Genomic DNA, 18,959 nt, shown 5'->3' on the forward strand with positions numbered 1-18,959 from the left:
CAATGCAACTGCGCCTGACAAGCACGTGAGTGTGTAAACATAACGTTACCTGGTGTGGGGACAAGCCATTAAAGATATGGCGACCAAAGTACAACTTAGGACGTCAACTACACAACCTTATTTTTGTTAGTCTGCACTGCTGAAGATATCAGATACGCTGTCGAAACGTCTGTACAGAACAAAAATAAAGTTGTGTACCTAAAAAAACTATGTTGAATTTTTTTACCAATAAGACTATTTGCGGAGGTCAGGACGGGCCAGTTTTCAACTTTTTTCAAAGTCAGCAAAGTTCTTTATTATCTACTGAGCATATGCTATCAGCTATTAGGGGGAAAGGGAAGTGTAAAGTCTGTATATGGACGGCACGATAGATATTGCACAAGGAGGTTATTTCTATGTACGTAGACAATCCATGTGTAATCAGGTCTGACGTAGACAATCAATAGTGTAATCAGGTCTGACGTGGAAGGGAGCAATCTCGAACCCAGAGCAGTGTCTGGCAAAAGTGAGCGGTGGTCTGGGAACGAGGTGAGGTCAAAATTCTCTTCAACTCTAACCTTTGACATTAATTTTTCTCGACCGAGCGGGCGATGTTACAAAACGAAGGAGAAAGTGGCGCTGAATATCAGTTAAACAACAACGTCTCCAATACTTAAACAGGTAAAGTGTTTTAAGATAGTCTTATGTCTTTTCGTGTCATCTTTTACTTGGAATTGTACGCAAACATGGGAGACACTCGGCTGGCGAAACATGAAAGGGGGAGGGGGGTGGAAAAGGAAAGCCGGCGGCACCAGGCACTAGCTCGCGGTGACTAAGCAGATTACCTCAAGAAAATCATAGTAATGGCCTTTGAAATATCGGAAACGGTGTTATATGTTTTAAAATTGTCAGTGTGCCGAAACCGCAAAACATCCATTTGAGTTGTCATATCAAGCAGATGTCTATAGCTTCACTCAAGTTATTTCTTGATATGTAGAAGAGACATAGAATAATTCTTTATTAAGCTTGACATAATCCGGAGTATTTGTGTTTTCTGTTATTGTTTTCTGCATTTCGCGTTTGAGGTTGATACTTTTCTGCAATCTCGAAATTATTATCTGTAGGGAAAGTTACTATCTTTAGGGGAAGTTATTTTTCTTTAGGGGACCACCCCAAAGATTGATAAATGAAGACATAAATAAATTATCATCTTTGTAAACTCCAGGTTGCAGGTTGGCATTGTGAACCGTGAAGACGAGGAGATGGCCACAGTAGATAGCTCAGTAGAACTAGAAGGTGCCACTGCTGCTACAGGTGATGGACTCACTCACTCCATGCGGAAAAATGGCAGGTAAAGGGCCCCAACTCTAATATATTATGAAAACGCTAAAATATTATGCATAATAATATTGGCATCCTTTGGGATGTCTTCTATTGTTTTGATGCAGGAGAGTGGGGGCATTCTTGTATGGAGGGGGTACTCCCGTGTATGACTGCTATACTACAGAGCTGTTTGAAGACACAACCACTGCAAAAGTAGATGCATTTACAGTAATGGAGTGGAAAGGGAACAGAAAGTATAAAGGGTAGTAGAAAATGATAAAGAGAAGTAAGGGAAGTATTTACTGTAAATGCATTGCATTTCTAGGTGGTTTGATGTTCGAAGTTTTCACCACTAACTTAACCGCGGAAATGCTTGTTTTGTCTTCTGTCCTGACCCACCGCCTTGTTTCAACCGTGAACTAAAACCTGTGACCACGAAATTAAATCACAGCAAACTCAAAAATGCATTTACAGCCTGAGAAAACCCTGAACCTTGGTCTGTGTCCCTCAGGTTTGTGAACCCGTGGCCTGGCTGGGCCCTGCCCTCCTTTACTGGCTCTCCAAACATGTTCCAATTGATGTGGAAGTTTACCACGGGCTCGGGGGACCAGAGTTCTATTCCCAGTCAGGAGGTAAGCACCTAGACGTAGGCACTGATAACTGGCTCTTTTTCTCTACCAGATTTGTTAACCCATGGCCGGAGTGGTGCTTCCCATCAGCAACTAAAGGGATGAAAATGATGTGGAAGTTTGCTACAGGTTCCGGCGACCAGAGCAACATTCCCTCACAAGAGGTGAGTTCTTAGATACGGTACTCCAAAGCTAACTGGGAATTTTCTTTTCCCCAGATTTCAGAACCCATGGCCAGGATGGGCTCTGCCTACCTTGAGAGACGGGGTGAGAGCTTTCTGGGCATTCGCTGTAGGTTCTGGGGATAGTAGTAAAATTCCTTCACAGGAGGTAAGAGAAAGAGGAACGTCCACTCACAAGAGATTCTAATCACATGTTCTTTCAGGTTTCTGAATCCGTGGCTGAATTGGAGACTGCCTTCACTAGTGAGAAGGTGTTGTTTAGCTGTAGTGTAAGCTTGCCTTTGGCCTTGGCCTCTGAGACAAGAGTAACATACCAAGCAGGGAGGTAAGGGGTAAAATGAAGTACTAGTATGATGATCAAGTATATTGTATTAAGTGTGGATTTTCATATAAGTTGCACTGCTGGGTTAAAGGGTCAACTTGATAAAACCTTCCTTACAATAATGGTTTAATCCCAATACTAGGCAAATTTTGATATGTACTAGTAGTAGTGTTAGAATTTGATAGCTATGCTTTCATGAATATATATATATAACTGCAACTACCGGTATCAGCTTGCTAATGGTATTTATAACATTTTCCTCTTTTTCCTCTTCACTGCATTTCAGCATTTTATGAGCTCTATATCTGGTTGGTAATGTTAGCAACCATGTAAATCTGTTAAAAGCTTTTGTATAGTTGTATTATCCTTTATAGATGTGAGTAAATTTTCTTGTGTTTGAAAGCAGTTTTTTCCATAATGTTATATATGTACGGTAGCCGATTTACTTTCATGCTTTTCTAAAACTGATCTGTACTGATGTTGTTACCTCAGGTACTGGACACCACTCTTCCTATTGTAACTCCAGACTTCAGCAGTCCTGTACCAGAGGATGGCATGAAGGTAACTTGGCTCGGCCACGCTTCCGTTCTCGTTCAGTTCGAAAACATCAGCGTCCTCACGGACCCCATCTTCAGCCAGCGCGCCGCTCCGTTCCAGTTCATGGGGCCGAAGCGATATCGCGGCCCTCCGTGTAGTGTACAGGATCTCCCCGCGGTCGATGTGGTTGTGATCAGCCATAACCACTACGATCACCTGGACTACAACACTGTAAAAGACTTGCACAAGCGGTTTGGGGAGAAACTGTGTTGGCACGTACCGTTGGGTATGTCCTCCTGGATGAAGGGCATGGGGTGCGAGAATGTGGTGGAACAGGATTGGTGGCAGGAGGCGCGTGTGAAAGACCGCGAGGACATCAAAGTCGTGTTCACGCCGGCGGCACACTGGTGCAAACGTGGCCCAACCGACGACAACCTGGTCCTGTGGGGAAGCTGGTGCGTGATTGGACGCAGGTCTCGCTTCTTCTTCGGGGGAGACACGGGGTACTGTCATGGCTTCAAGGAGATTGGGCAAAAATATGGTCCATTCAACCTGGCAGCCATTCCTATAGGAGCTTATGAACCAAGGTAAGTTATTATGTAATAAAAATTATATTGAAAAGCAAGAGAAAAATTTAAAAAACATAACGGTAGGCTTAAGTCAAGCTTTGGAATGAATATTTGGTTATAGGAACTAACATGTGGTTGCCTGCACTGCTATGATTAAAACCGTATTGACAAGTAGCTGAAGCTTCTTGACATTTTCATCCAATGGAAAACTATACCAGATGGTCTCATTTTCTCTGCAAAATTATTTTCATTGCAAATCGTTTTGCAGAGATTTCATGAAGAATCAGCATGTGAACCCAGAAGAGGCCGTGCAGATTCACCAGGATGTCCTGGCCAAACAGTCCCTGGGAATCCACTGGGGAACCTTCAAACTTACCTTTGAGGTAGGTGGATAAAATGAACAAAATCACATGTAAAAACAATGGGAGAAGTTAAAGGTTCTGTAAATCTGGCTTCATGTCTATTCTGATTTGAGTACAATGAGACAAATACCCCAAAAGTGCTATTTGGATTCCTGGTTGAACCTGCACAGGCCTTCAGAGGTTGGACATATCAGATTTCTTGAAACAAATCAATATTAGAGTTTGTGTTTTGTACGTTCGTTCTTGCCAGTTAGCTCTCTAATCACAGATTTGATTAAGCCAGGTTTACACATCAATAATGTCTCCCTCTTGATTTTACAGTGTTATTGCTATAGTATAGTGTGTTTGCACGTGATGTCACAGCTGCCATACTGGTTGAAGCGGTAGACCTGTAGGCCCGGGAAAAGATTGCTGTGTTCCGGTTTCCTAAGAATTTGACAGTCATTACACATACAGATTCTTTACACATTTACCTTCCAACAATCCAGCATGGCAGACAGTCACATAAGTGCAAACACCCTATCCACAGTGATTAATGACATGAGACTATATTGCCAGGTGGTTCATGAAGAGCCAACATGTGTGTCCTGAAGAAGCCGTTCAGATTCACATGGACGTGGGAGCCAGGATGTCACTAGGCATTCACTGGGGAACCTTCAAACTCATTTCCACTTCATTCGAGGTACAGAGTTGTAATGTTGAAAGGACCCATGTTTAGTCATCTGTTTGAGTTATTGTCCTTAGATGTTAAGATAGGCAAAAGTTAGAGCATATTAATGAAAGGCATCTTTCATTCATGGTGTTTGGAAAATGACTGTGCTTAATTCCTCAGAGAGTCGGACCACTACTCCTTTTATACCTTCTAGATCTAGTTCCATCTAGGGTGTGGTCTGAACATGTACATATACAATAAGAAACATTTGCAGTTTTACCTCAGAAATGCTTGATAGTATACATGTCAATTAATGGTTAAGAGTTTATATTTTTGGGGTGAATTTGAAGTGCTTTTGGTAAATGTTACTAGTTTAGTTATAAAAGATAAAAATCTGCTGACCATGTGTCACTAGAAATACTAGTTCTTCACATGTGATAGAGTAGGAGAGATCCCAATGAAACAAAAGTAGAACTACAGTCAACATTGACACAGTGGAAGTACAGTGTACCACTGGCTTTTAGAAAATGGAAAATATGAACGAATACACTTCTCTTGCAGGGCTACTTGGAACCAAGGTCAAGGGTTAAGGAAGCCATGGAGGCCAAGGGGTTAAAGGTCGAGGACTTCTTCACACTGGACCATGGTGGGTCAAAGGTCATTACCATTCCTCAGACTGAACCCAGCATTGAGAAGGAGACAGCTACATAGAGACAGTACTTCTCAGTATAGCTTATGACTGGACTTTACATATATATGTATAGTTTATGACTTGGATTTTACTTAAAAAAAGAGATGCTTATTGACGATGACAATGAAGGTTATTTCATATTCATGCCCCATTTGGGATAAATGCAGTATGTTTCAGATGCAAAGAGAGTAATAGGGAAACTATGGTATGGTTTATCTATACGTATAGTTTACATGCTTCTTCTACATGTGTAGACAAATTTACAGAGGTTTTCCATTCATCGTAGTTAGATGATGACATTACATATGAGAACATTTCGTCCTTTGTTAGACGTGCATTGATTATTTTGTATAGGCCGTATGCTTAGGATGTGGATTGTCAATCAATTTGTGGCCTATTTACGAATGAAAAAATATAGGGAAATCATTGACATGCAGATTTTAAACGTCTATTGGCCATTGTCAAAACAAGACATTCCTCTTGTACTGCAGCTTGCAAGCTTGCAAATATTAATAATATATTACTACAAGAAGTTGTGTTTAGGTACAGGGTGAATTGTGTTGCATCTATAGAGAGGTTAACCCTGTCTTCAATGCCGCATGCAGTTGCATGAGAATATTAAGTGCACTTATTGCCTAAAAGCATTGATTTGTCTATAGAGGATGATCTCAACAATGAAAAGTGCACCTTTTGTTATTCTGCTTCTCAAAGTTTTTACTTGTTATCAATAAAGAATATGATATACTCCCACTGAATTATGCTGTGACTTTTATTTTGAAACAGAAAACACAGTACTGAGAAGTTTTTTTGTTGTTTCATCACATCTCAAGAGATGCTTCGTTCACTCTGATACTGTTATGATGTTACAGTCGTACTGAGTTGTAAAAAAAATTTGTAGTATACATGTAGTTAAAAAATGATGGTCATGTTTTAGAACATGATTCCTCTTACACTTCCTCAAACATCAGTACATGGAATTACAGGGAAGACTTACTGATTTGGCTTCTTTGCTTTTCTTCACTATGATTGAAGACTACAATCTATCATCACAAAAGCTAGATTTGTTTCACTGCAAAAGTGATCAAAGGAATACAAATCACTGGTAAGAGTTAGAAATGCAAAAACAAGTCACAAATATATGGTCATACATCTTATGATAGCTAAATAAAGTCTACAATTCTGCTGAAAATAAAGTTGCTTTGTTTTAGTGTATAATACCTATGTTTGCTATAGTGAATGTCTGTTTGTGGATACTATGTTACAGAATTCAAAGCTTCTGTATCCATATAGCCAGTATAACTGCCCTTCCGCATAACACACCAGATTGCAGGCACACACCGCAGAAGCAGCTGATTTTTACATTACACCAAACAACCTGTCACACCTACATGTGACTTTTGCACATCTAGCTGCAAGCGTCATTTAAAGCTATCCAGCAAAGATGTCCATGCTATACTTGGAAAGCTTATGATAGTTCCTGTACTTCTGAGTACTTGAACTAGTCCTATACATTAGCCCTATACTATAAATAATCCTTTTATTTTATCATACTCTAGATACTGATTGCATTAGGGACCTCCCTTGGGTCCAGGTAGACATAAGGCTGTTTCCTGGTTTTGTTCCTCTCTTTGATGATTTCATGAATCTTGTCCAGGTCTTTGCGGAACCTACATGCACAGAAGAGGGGGAAGAAAACATTGTACGATCACTACACAACAAGTCTTAAACTATGAACACTGAACGAAATTGTGAAAATGCTATGTTTTGTTTGTTTCAGTAGTTTTAAATGATCATATAATAGGCAGGAAGAATTTGCATCTTTTTTAGTTTATAGTTGACTAAAAACGGTGCCACTCCCAATTGATACCTTCAAGTTGAAAGAAACCAATTTCTGTGACTGCTATATCTGGCCTGTGCACGTAGGCAGTAGGCAGGCAGTTATATCTGATATGTTTTTAAGAGCTAATAATGTATGGTTTTCCTGACACATTGGTACTGTGGCAGCATACTTGTATGAATATGATAGCACAATCACCATCAGTGTCATTGAGAAGTATTTATGGTGTGTATTTTGATGGTATATTTAGGACGTAATAGACTTTGATGATGATTTATTTAGATGGTACCATGACAGCATACTATTGAGTATGATAGCACAATCACCGTCAGTGTCATTGAGAAGTATTTATGGTGTGTATTTAGATGGTATATTTAGGACACAACAGACTATGATGATTTATTTAGATGGTACTTACTCTGCCACAGCCCTGGTTCCCACAGGGTCGTACATGTACTCCACCTCGAACATGCCCAGTCCGTTGGTGCTGCGGTCACTCAGCATCCGCGTGATGACCATCATCTCAAGGGTCTTACTCTTGTCAGGCAGCTGGTCAATGATGTCCTGCTCCGTTCTCGGTGCCTGTGGTCAAGATTTTAGACAATCTGTTATTGGTAATGTCCAGTTGTTTTGTAGTTTTGAAGGGTAGCGTTTGAAGCACTGTACGACACTGCCAAAATCTGAGTTATTTATAAATCTTTAGGGTGGTCCCTTGATTTAACATGAAAACTTATTTGAAGAGAGTTTACTTCTATCAACAGGATGTGTACTGCTCACTAGTATTTTCGGTTTTATTGTCTACATGCTACATGTGCATATTGTATAGATATGCCCCTCCAGCTCTGTCCTGCCACCTGCTAAGTTTCATAATCGAACACCACATAGTGTCTGCTAGTTTACAAGTAACCATAGTGACAACCATCTGGTCCAGGTCATTAACCTTATTTGTTTGAGGAAAACGGTAGGTTTCCCTTCCTTGAAGGTAAACATAATAACAAGTTGCCTTATGAAAGCAGATACATAATGGGAGTCCCAGACACTTGACCGAAGTAAAGTCGAGGCGTAACTCACCTTGTCCCTGGGCGGCTGCCCGTGCAGATATGCGGGGTAGTTCGGCGGGAAGCCGTACTCGTCATACTGCGCGAAGTTCGCGGCGGCGTGCCCGGCACTGCAGATGTACACAACCGACGTTACCATGGCAACGATCTGGTCTGTCGTCGTGAACTGTCCATTTCCAGAAATACCCTGAAATGTATGTTTCCGAATTAAGTTATGATAAAAGTAAAGTTTATTGCAAATACATGCCCGAGTACTTAAGTACAAACAACACAAATGATAATGAAAAAATACAATGATATCAAGGGCTACAAACTATGTTATGCTATATTTTAAAATGCACATTTTGTTGGGTTTGACTTCGCCTTTTGAGGTAGTGGAAGACAGATTTACCCACTTCTTTTATAATCGGTGGGTTCTTTGATTTCAATAGAAGAATTGTTTTCTCATGGTCACGTACAGGTGGTTCATTTTACATGTAAGTATGCATACACATTTGGTATTCCATCATTTCAATGTTTGTCTTTTATTTCTACATCAGGTGCATTGCAAGTTATGGCACTAGGAATGCCATGACTCCATTTTTGACGGGATTGATGATTCCACTCGTTTCGTCACTAATGTGGCCGACAAGTACATGTTTCTACACCCCTGCCTCAGCTACGCTACACCCTTGTCAATTCTCTTTCAATTGTATTTGTTGTTACTATAGATCTAAAGGCAATGCTTCATTTGCACATCATGTTCATCTGTACATCATGTTGTATTGTATTGTTTAGTGGCTTCCTGTCAAAACGAAGTGGGCCTTAAAGTGTTTCATCTCTGTGTTTGATGCGATGGGAAATGTTTTTTCACAAATTTTACCTGCATGCCACACCCTCCCTCCTCCGCTGGATTCACGATCTCCTTAGCCCAGGCCTGCAGCTCGTAGTCTTCTGCAATTTTTGATGCGTCATCTGTCAAAGGCATTAAGAGCATTCTAGTTAAAAAGATGTATCTAAGACTTTGCGCCATAGCTGTACATGGAATAACATAAAGGATCTAGATAGCCCAGGGGTAACAAAATTTTTGCAGACAAAGTAGTGAAGGTGCAAAATGATAGAATTAACCTATGTTTTAACCGGTTTTCCAGTCAATACTAAAGATGAGTTTTTATACATACCATAGACTGCCTCTACGACCATCCTGACGTACTTATGGATGGCATTGTAGAGGAGGATTGCGTCGTCCCGGAAGTAATAGCCAGGAAGTATGTCCGGGTCATCGACCTAGTCAACAAAATATTGACGTGTTATCTCTCATTCTGGGTGACAATCAACGGAGAAATTGTTAGTGACGCTTTGATTATTCAGCGAGGAAATAAGAGGAATAATGAACATCATATTCAAGGTCAAACACTCAAGGAACTGTCGTATTGTAATAAATGTATGCATGACATTGTACATATTTACGATACATAATCATTGCAGTAAGGACAACATAGACATGTAAGAAAATGTAGCCTACCCCACGATCCTTTAAGTCTGCTGGCAGTGTTCCTTGAACATCAAGGCGCCATTCCTTCAACCTAAAGAAGATAAAAAGACGCAAAACGTTGCCATGGTTCATTGCAAAGCCTATGTAATATAAACGGATAAGATGATTGATATTTCTTCAAAGTACAAAACTTTTTAAACTTTCAAAGTATGTTTAGATACTATTCTATGGCTTTAGAATGATCACATTAACTCTATACGCTCCGTAGAGAAAACAAAAACTACGCGTATTACATAGGTACACAAAAATGTAATACGTACACTTTCTTGATGAGATTGTAGGTCCCTTGTCTGCCGATACCCATGTTCTCGTCCACCCAAGCATTGGGAGCCATCAGAGTGGCAAGGGCTTTACTGTTTCAAAGATAGTGAATGAACTTTATTACTCAACAATCGTAGATGGTACAATGTATAACAACAACTACCAAACAATGAATACTACAAGACTAATCTATTCTACATCAACACATCATCGGTAACAGCATATGAGTTACATCATAATCATGTATGAATGACTTGGTATCGCTTTTGGAATGAAATAAAAAGAAATTGGAAAATGCATGTCGTATCAATGATGATGCCAAGTAGATTATATGATAATAACTATGTACAGACAAAGTATAGTATGTCATTGTGATACGTAGAGCACGCGTACGGTGTTTACATACGGCTTTCCAATTTTTCTTGCAAAGGTTTGACAGAAATCGTTAAATCAAACGTTGGTCGTAAGTAGTAAAGAATGTGTGACACACATTGCGTAACCTACGCGTGGTAAACATTTTTACAAGGTAGAACAATTGAAAGACCACAAAAGTCGACTGAAAAGACCACGGCTAAGGATGGGAATCGAACCAGAACCTCGTAAACATCAAGTGACGTCAGAACTCACAAATTGATGGGGATGAGGAATATAAAGTGCGGCGCCATGAGCTTGAATAGAGGGTGGGACCGTGACAGCTGCCTTTTAGCAGAAACCGCAAAGGGCTCGGCCATCAGATGAGTCAGGCCTGCGGGAACAAATGATATCAGGGTGTTAACGTCGTTAGGATGTGTCATGGTCATCGTGACTAGCAAAAACTATCATGCAAGGTAGGAAGGAAGGGAGGAAGAAAGAGCGGTAGGCAACGGAAAATATGGAAGGATAATATCAGAGAATGGACAGACATGACACTAAGTGAATGGCCAAGAAAAATAGGAAACCGAGAAGGGTGGAGAAAACTGGTTGCCAGATCTTCTGTGGTGCCCAGAAGTCAAATAGTTAGACTAAGGCATAGACGACAGATGAGATGAGTGAGTTACTGCCGAGGTATATCTCTTACAACCACTGAAACTCTTGAAATGCTTTCTAAAGAATTGTCTTAATAGAAAAAAAAACCGATGCCAAAATTTAAGAAAGACAAATCCTGAAAACAATCTTAATGATTCACATTCGAACAGGTCTTACCACCATGTTTTTAATAGAAGAAACTAGTGCCTATAAGTGCAAGAAATCCTTTCAGCTGTTAAACGAAACAGGCACATCTTGGAATTGAAAAATAAAGACACATCTTGAAAAGTCTCACAGCGTATAACGATGTGACTAAATGTCCTACCGATGTGAGTAGTAGACTGGTGGAAAGACGCGTCTGCGTTGTTGAACCACATCTTAGCCAGGAGCCAGGTGTACGGGGGGTCGGACGGAAGGAACACCTAGGACCAGGAATAAGAAAGTTTTGTCATGAATTCTTACTACTTTTGAGTCCTCGTACATTCACGTCATAAGATAGAAGAACTTTATTGCACGACAATTGTACACGGTACAAAGTATGGATATATAGGTATATCATTCTCTTCATATGGTTCTTGAAAAGTTGAAATGTGGTTAGCTGGGATGTTTTCGGTTGATTTTGATCTGGATTGTGCATCCGGTTGGTTGTATCACAGTAAGAGTACATGTACAGTCAAAACTGCCCAAGAAGACCACTCAGGGGACCGATAAAATCTGGTATATGTGGATAGGTGGTCACTTAAGACAGGATTCTTAATGCTTGTGGCAGTTGGAAGAATTATTGGAACCACCAAAAATGGTTACACTGACCAGGTGATGTGGATGTGGACAAGTTTGACTAGTATGGATACTGTGTTAGTGAGTCATGAACAAAGCAACCTCAGGTCTTACCGGATTCTGGTCTCCATGTTGGAAGAGCTGAATCGCGATGGGGTACAGGTCGTCGTTAATGTCCCTGTACAGCAGACACATGGGGCAACACAGCTGGGGGGAAATACTGTAGGTCAAAACATGTCATACCAACAAACAACAAAGCAGCTAATACACTTTACCTCCACAACCGAAGTCAGGTACCTATTTTTACAGCTTGGTGGAGTGAGGAAAGTCGTGTCAAGTGCCTTTCCCAAGGACACAACTTCAGGAATCGAAACCCTCTCGATCTCGTGTCCGCTAGCCTAGCCACCCGGCCATTCGACACCACTTACTGGCAGGAAATTTTTAAGTAGTACGTTTTTATGGACATTAGCTTCGGAAAAAGCCATCAAGGATGCACATTCACTAGCCTCTACCAGGCTCCGTCCTATCGTTGGGAAAATAGTAGAAATCAGCCGAGGTACTCCGCTATACAGGGTAGGTCCGCTATACTGTATAGCGGACCTACCCTGTATAGCGGAGTACCTCGGCTGATTTCTACTATTTTCCCAACGATAGGACGGAGCCTGGTAGAGGCTACACATTCACCTGTCTTCCGTCTGATGTCTCAAGATCAAGGTCCTCCATGACCTTGTAGTTGACCATGAAGATTCTCTTGGCTTGCAGCGCGTCATCCAAGGTGCGACCTTCTAGGAACGGTTCCACCATCTCACCGGTCACTGCAAAACTGATTTAAGAAATGTTAACAGAGTCGTACAATCAGAAGTCATAAATGTAACAATACACGAAGCTTTTTGCGGTACATGGTGAATGGTGGTACAGACACCAACTATCCGTGCATAGTAAATATTGCAAACCGTCTAGTCTTTAAACTGTTTACACATTTGAATTATTTACCTACATATTCAACTGTTAAGCTAATGAATCTTCAATTCTGTATTGGTCAGAAAATCAAGTTGTCAAATATTCTAAGTACAAGAAGACAGCAATTTTGTGTTCTTAGGAAACTCATATGCCAGGTGAAGTAAAAAATCCAACATCTTTGATACCTTTGATTTGTAGTTCGGGAGTTTATGGCATACGATTCCTCGTTATCGTCAATGGTGAACAAACATCCGTCATCACAATCCATGGAGTGAAATCCCAAACATCTGAGTGCGATTAGCCTTTTTTTATGGCGAATTTAAGTGGATAAAAAAATGATTTTGACAAATGAACATTTCTAACACAGCCACGTACTTGTTGGGTACCTCCGTGCACAGCGTTATCCTGTTGGGGTTACAGCCAGACAGGCGCTGCCTTCCGAACTCACGATCGTCCCTCCAGTTTTCCACACCCTAGACAATTGTGAAAATTCATCAGATCACAACGTTTTATTTCACAATCAAAGGCATTCAATACAGTCATTTTTTCTATAAGTCAATATAGTTTATCATCAAATCTTTATTGCTCATTTCTTGACCAAAACTGGATTTGGACAGTCGAAAATTTGGGTAAGTCCGATTTTTGTATTTTGTGTGTGAGAAATTACGGTTCAACCTTGCTTTAGAAATGCAGATGATATCGCTGCAATCACACTATATCACGACAACAACGATTGGGTTTGCCTACATTTGTAAACTTTCAGGTAAAGGTAGCCTTTCTGATACCGTATTAGAAGGCGGAGCTCACCCCTTTCCTACCACCACCTTTTACCTCCCCAACCGAAGTCTGGTACCCATTTCTTAGAATCTTAATTTCATGATTAGGTTCCAAGAAGATTTCCTGTTTTTCTGTCGTGTTAGTATACTTAGTTGAAGTGCGTCACTGCAGAGGAAACGGAGAAGTACAAATACCCAATATCCCTTCCATTATATTGCGAGCTGACATACTCCGGTGTTAAACCACACTGTGTACAGAAGCTTACCTTGGGTGTTCCCAGAACTCCCTCGTACACGTTGATCAGATCATCCAGGGTCTTGAACCTTCCGGTGGTCATGCTGCTGATCTTCTGCTGCATCCGGATGTTTACCCGTCGCTTAGCAACGTTCCACTGGTTACACAAGGAAAATAAAAATATGCTGTATATTAGGCTTTGTGTGAATGCTTGTCTATTTTAGAACAATTTTAGAGCAAAAAACAGCAGCCTTAAAGGTTGATGATGACAAAAATATGAGAATCCCTTTGCAGTGGGGAAAATGCTGACACTACATGTACCTATCCTTGTGGACTGTATTGAATAGTTATGTTCATGGTTAAGGAGTCAATTTGATTATCTGAAGATTTACATAAACTATATGATAAGGAGACTTGACAATCAATTATGTAGACATTTAGTAGACATCGAATGACAAATGGGACAACCAGCTGGTACCTTATAGTCAGCAGAAAAGTCCTCATCTGGTGGGAGATTCTTTATCTGCAGTAGGCGGAAAATAAAAACAATGTTTTGTTACTCGCAAGGTAGGATAATAGCTAAAAGTATACAAAACAATCATATAAAAGTGTACGTCGATGGAGGTTTCTAATAGACATCCAGGTTACACCAGGTAATAAGATACGCTAAATAGCAGTTGCTAAAACAGCTGGAAATGATATTGGAAACTGTCAGCTGACGTTTCAGGTAGCATCCACTACTTTTCGCCAGTGACACTGAGCAGGGTTAGTCGAACAGCAGATTTTAACCACGAACTATGCATTGATATGCAATTACAGCGAATACAACTTTGTGTACTTGTGTTTGACAGTAACATGGATTTTAAGGCAGCGAAACCTCCAACTATGGTGGAAATGTTGCCTTTAATAAAACAAGTTGACAAACGACCTTCAAACCTATCGACCTTCAAACGGAAGAGTGGCGGAACGAATCGCTAGATCTGCGGCCTTGACTGGTACAAAGGCCCGTTGAGCTAAGGGGGTGACGTGTTGTTTGTCCGGCTTATGGCGCCTGTTATGTTGTCCATATGTGATTCATACTTGCTAAATGTTTATAACCAACAGCTTTTGACAACGTACAATACCCACGCTTCGTAACAATGTACAGTAAAGACGCATACGTGTAGTACGGAACATAGACATTGCTTCATGAGGTATCTAGAAGTCGTTATTTTTGGCAACGCTCTCACGGAGCGAGCCCATTAGTATACTAATGTTTGTTTTTTGTAACTCGGTTAGAACTTGTTTGACGTCATTGGACATAAGTAAGTATTGAAACGATGTTATTTAATTGGGTCAGCAAGTAATAGGATAATCTTATTGTATAATTTTGTTTATATTATGCAGCTTAAATCTTCTGATATGCTGAAAGCAACGAAAGTGGATTAGTGTTAGCTTTGTAGCGACGGGAAAAAGGTGCAGACCGAAGAAGGGCTTTGTAGCAATTTAGTTCATTTTTTATCTAAAAAGCTTTCAACCGTGACAGCTAGTTTTACACGTGATAACGGTCGGCACAAACATATCACATCATTTTATGCCAATTCATTTTCATATTTTGACTTTTTTTATAATGAATACTGAATAAATGTGATAGATAATCAGGTCTCCATACCTTAGGAGGAAGTCCTTCCTGTGGCACCATGAGCTCGTAGTTTGCCTTCATCTCCTCCATCTCCCGCTGTCTCTGTTCGAGATTGGGGTCGAACTGCGGCAGCACGGAGTCCCATCTGGTCAGCTTCAGCCGCGTACTCTTCCTGATCCACCGATGAACCGGGAACACGTCCGTTTCTCCTTCTCCCAATCTCTCTATCTCCACTTTCTCCACGTACCAGTCGTCAGGAATCCGCCCCCGCCACACCTGTAGTAGTAGTAGTATATTAGAGTATGTTATGCTACAGTCACAATTGGAAAGAGAGACCCTACCGTGTAGTTTACGGCCTGTTTTCGGAGCTTTCGGTCGTGACCCCTACGTAGCACCGTGGTACACCCTGAGGCTGCCGGGTGATTTTTAGACACGGCCGAGCCCCTGATTTATTTAACTCGGAGTTAAAATCAACCAGGAACCCGGCGACAAATAGACGCCATACACTAATCGTGAAAACACCGGGACAAGTCTGTGGCTTCAGAGCCCAGCCGTGGCTACAGCCTCTACAGGCACTGGTGCAAATGTGACCGTGGCAAATGTACCGGTGGCAACGACAGTATCCAAAGGGCAACAGCTGAATTATTTGCCACATTTGGATACTGTCATTGCCACCGTTAAATCTGCTGAGAGATTAAGTTACCTCTATCTGCAGGATGGGTCCGGTCAGCCCCAGGTCGCCCAGCTTGAACACATCGGTGCTCCCCCGCTCGAAGTCGTTCCTCCAGATGACGTCAAGTTTGACGTCGCGGGAACGCTTGCCGTTGCCGTCGTAGAACGCCAGGTAGACGTCAGCGTCAGTGCCGGCGAACTGGACGTCTCCAGTTTTGACGGAGATGCGATATTTGGGCTTCTTTGGTTTCGATGTGATGATGCCCATGTCGATCTATACTGTAAAATGAAATTAATATCTATATTTCAATGTCTAAACTTGTTGAGCAATGCCTAGTATTAAAGAAAGCGATCGGTGTGTTATGGTACCCTACCAAACCGTTTATGAAGACATCCAGGTAAATAATATTTGAAGACATGTCGACAATTCAATCTCTACACACTGGACAAGATTGGGGAATTATTTCTGGACGTTTCTAGTGAAATCCATCACTCTTCTTCAGCGTCACTAGAATGAACTGGCAGAACAAATCGATACTAGTATAAACCAAGGACTCATTGTTTGAAGTTTGCATGTATAGTTTTAGACATTTCGAAAGTCGCTGTGCTTTTGTCAATAAAGATTGTATAATGTCCTAGATCTAACTGCCAGTGGGAAAACCAGTTGAACATGTCAAAGTCACTAACTGGTAAGGACCTTACGCCTATTGTATCTTTCACATAATGAACATGTACCCTAACGCCTAAATTCCATATTCCAACTGGACCATATATACCAGTAGCACAACTAGTCATAGCCTTGGATCTTTAGATATGCAAGTCATACCCATTAAAAAAAAGGTTACATAAAAGTGCAAATGATCTGAACAACACACCGCGTCACCCGTTTATAATCCCTACTCATATCTTAAAACCTCTTACCTTAAGTTTCTCCAGTTTAAGGTTTAATAGAGATCACACAAAAGACTTTACTCATAAGCCATAGATAATCACATCAGCTATAAAGGTAATCCAGCGTAAATTCCACATGGAATTAAGTAGGATATAGACAGGCTTCACAGTTCTTTGCAGGTTAAATTGTTCAATCATCGAAAGGGAACGCAAGCTAAATCTTCATCAATTTCGCTTGATGTACCATGCCGGGGTCTTTTATGTACAACATAAATCATTGAGACACTTTGACATTTACCCTTCTATTCTATAGGTTAAGTATCTATAGGTTAACGGTAGGAAGAAACACCTGTATGTAAATATGTATACGTGCAGTTAGGGACTCCCAGGGTTTAAGGATTACAGATAAGACTAGTTGACGACTTCACCTGGTAGTCCTGTGTTTCCTTCGAGTAATTTTACAGATTGTGATCTGGCACAATTGTCGATTCTACCGGGAGAGATCCTGATCGAAGTCTCTGTCGAGATCGCGATTATGATTTTAGGAATGTGCTAGGGCGATCTTCCATTTATAAATCCTTAGCTTCAAGTCGATACATTGATCTAAAGTGACCTTAATCGACATTGAAAAGTTCTGACTGTCTTGTAAGCGAATATCCACATGCACAGAAAAACGTACAGACTACGATCGGGATCTCTACGCGTATAATAGCTAGCGATCCTGATTGCGATCTCTGTCGATAGAGACTCCGATCGCGATCTCTTTTGCACCAGACGTATATCCTTATATATACATGTATATGTATACAACAACAAGGCAATCAAGAAAATACAATAGTAGTCGACTAGTCGAAAGAGACCTAGATCAATGGACGTTCAATACAAACCTATTTGAAATGCAATACGCTATAACTGAAGATAGCAAACTACATGTCCTTTGCAAAGGGAAGACGGTCATAGATTAGAGAACGTTTATGTTAACACATTTGATGTTACACAAGCCATTCAAATCATATACCATCATATATATTTATACATAAGTTGTACCGGTCAGCAAGGTGTTGCGACAATGTTTTTTGTAAATCAGCGTGTAACGAATCATTTTTTTATTATTATGTTATGATCTTTCAAAATAATGACAAGTCGTCACTAGAAGATATTGGTGAGACCCTTTCTTACATTCTTCACATTCGAATTAGTGTAAACTACTAGAATTTTAAAATTACAGAACCATGTCTTTGTCAAAATGGGTAGCAATGATTCGTAAAATGAGGATGTAGTAAGTGACCTACCTTCCAAGACGGGCCGCTGTTGATGTTAGACAAGTTGTCCGACTTCTGACCTACTGTGTTCGTCGCAGATTCACACGAAAACAAGTTGTCTTTTCGTCGTCTTACGTCGTCTGTTGTATAAAGGCCACCTACACGTGGTTTTCACCCACGTACCGCACAGAACACGTCTGTTGTTAACACCTCTTCTTACGTCACAGCCCGACACTGTTCACCAAATGGACCATTAGAAGACTGACAGCACCCCCAACGCGAGTCAATGTAATTAGACAGACTAATTAGCACCAACCACAGTTACCAAGGAAACAATACAGCAGAACAACAAACTATTTTGTCGTCCTGTATCTCTCCGATCGGTCCACCGGTCACGGAAAACCTTGGGAGATATTTGTCCCAAACAAAGTTGGGTGGGTAACAATGCCGACAATGCCTTTGACGAAGAGTAATTTTGCAAGCTTTTTTGCCAACTGCCCCGGGCACGTATTTTTGTTGTCCGGATATCAGATTTCGTCTTAGAAATCTCAGGACAGTTCTCAAGACAAGTAAACTGTAGTACGCCATTTCCTTTGATAGATTATTGTAAGCAACCTGTCTTACCAGTCACTTGGATGACTTTTAGGTATTTCGTACCATTCAAATTCCTCCCAGTCGCTGACAAGTCATTGACATATGTAGTGCGTACAGAACATGGCAAGCGCACAACCGTTACCCACTTAACTCCCGCGCACATTCAGGTGTTTATTTTACTTGCACTTCATTTAACATATGTCCTAAGTACTCCGACAATGCTCAATTGG

General features: G+C 40.8%; 2 protein-coding genes across 6 annotated transcripts; one reads left to right on the forward strand and one right to left on the reverse strand.

Moving 5' to 3' along the window:
- The first annotated feature begins 529 nt into the window (after positions 1–529).
- LOC136446865 (N-acyl-phosphatidylethanolamine-hydrolyzing phospholipase D-like) lies at positions 530–6,001 on the forward strand. Of its 4 annotated transcripts, none has more exons than XM_066445502.1 (6): positions 530–660; positions 1,205–1,330; positions 1,814–1,934; positions 2,928–3,559; positions 3,810–3,924; positions 5,117–6,001. In XM_066445502.1, the coding sequence occupies exons 2-6, from the start codon at positions 1,242–1,244 to the stop codon at positions 5,264–5,266; spliced, it is 1,107 nt and encodes a 368-aa protein (XP_066301599.1). In that variant the 5' UTR covers positions 530–660; positions 1,205–1,241; the 3' UTR covers positions 5,267–6,001. The 4 variants fall into 4 exon arrangements, with proteins under 4 accessions (XP_066301599.1, XP_066301598.1, XP_066301601.1 ...); XM_066445501.1 differs by lacking the exon at positions 3,810–3,924 and adding an exon at positions 4,462–4,585; XM_066445504.1 differs by lacking the exon at positions 1,814–1,934 and adding an exon at positions 1,984–2,095.
- On the reverse strand, positions 5,998–18,665 carry LOC136446864 (polyunsaturated fatty acid 5-lipoxygenase-like). 2 transcript variants are annotated; one of them, XM_066445498.1, is made up of 17 exons: positions 18,166–18,665; positions 16,014–16,261; positions 15,341–15,586; positions 14,168–14,212; positions 13,721–13,846; positions 13,054–13,151; positions 12,403–12,541; positions 11,833–11,925; positions 11,267–11,363; positions 10,564–10,681; positions 9,936–10,028; positions 9,646–9,706; positions 9,302–9,407; positions 9,004–9,095; positions 8,155–8,328; positions 7,502–7,665; positions 5,998–6,913 (listed from the first exon to the last, which is right to left on the reverse strand). In XM_066445498.1, exons 2-17 carry the CDS (start codon positions 16,248–16,250, stop codon positions 6,799–6,801), a joined length of 2,004 nt encoding a protein of 667 aa, XP_066301595.1. In that variant the 5' UTR covers positions 16,251–16,261; positions 18,166–18,665; the 3' UTR covers positions 5,998–6,798. The 2 variants fall into 2 exon arrangements, with proteins under 2 accessions (XP_066301595.1, XP_066301597.1); XM_066445500.1 differs by lacking the exon at positions 18,166–18,665 and adding an exon at positions 17,243–17,374.
- Between the last annotated feature and the right edge of the window lie 294 nt (positions 18,666–18,959).

This window comes from Branchiostoma lanceolatum, chromosome 13 (assembly GCF_035083965.1).
Source record: "Branchiostoma lanceolatum isolate klBraLanc5 chromosome 13, klBraLanc5.hap2, whole genome shotgun sequence".
Lineage (NCBI taxonomy): Eukaryota > Metazoa > Chordata > Leptocardii > Amphioxiformes > Branchiostomatidae > Branchiostoma > Branchiostoma lanceolatum.

Bases quoted from the DNA above. Each gene is read 5' to 3' on its own strand.
- LOC136446865 (XM_066445501.1), top strand. From the start codon at position 1,242: ATGGCCACAGTAGATAGCTCAGTAGAACTAGAAGGTGCCACTGCTGCT. The intron at 1,935-2,927 runs GTAAGCACCTAG...TTGTTACCTCAG, and splicing joins GTTCTATTCCCAGTCAGGAG to GTACTGGACACCACTCTTCC. The intron at 3,560-4,461 runs GTAAGTTATTAT...CTATATTGCCAG, and splicing joins ATAGGAGCTTATGAACCAAG to GTGGTTCATGAAGAGCCAAC.
- LOC136446864 (XM_066445498.1), bottom strand. From the start codon at position 16,250: ATGGGCATCATCACATCGAAACCAAAGAAGCCCAAATATCGCATCTCC. The intron at 12,542-13,053 runs GTACGTGGCTGT...TTCTTAAATCAG, and splicing joins TGCACGGAGGTACCCAACAA to TTTTGCAGTGACCGGTGAGA. The intron at 11,364-11,832 runs GTAAGACCTGAG...TCCTGGTCCTAG, and splicing joins AACATGGAGACCAGAATCCG to GTGTTCCTTCCGTCCGACCC.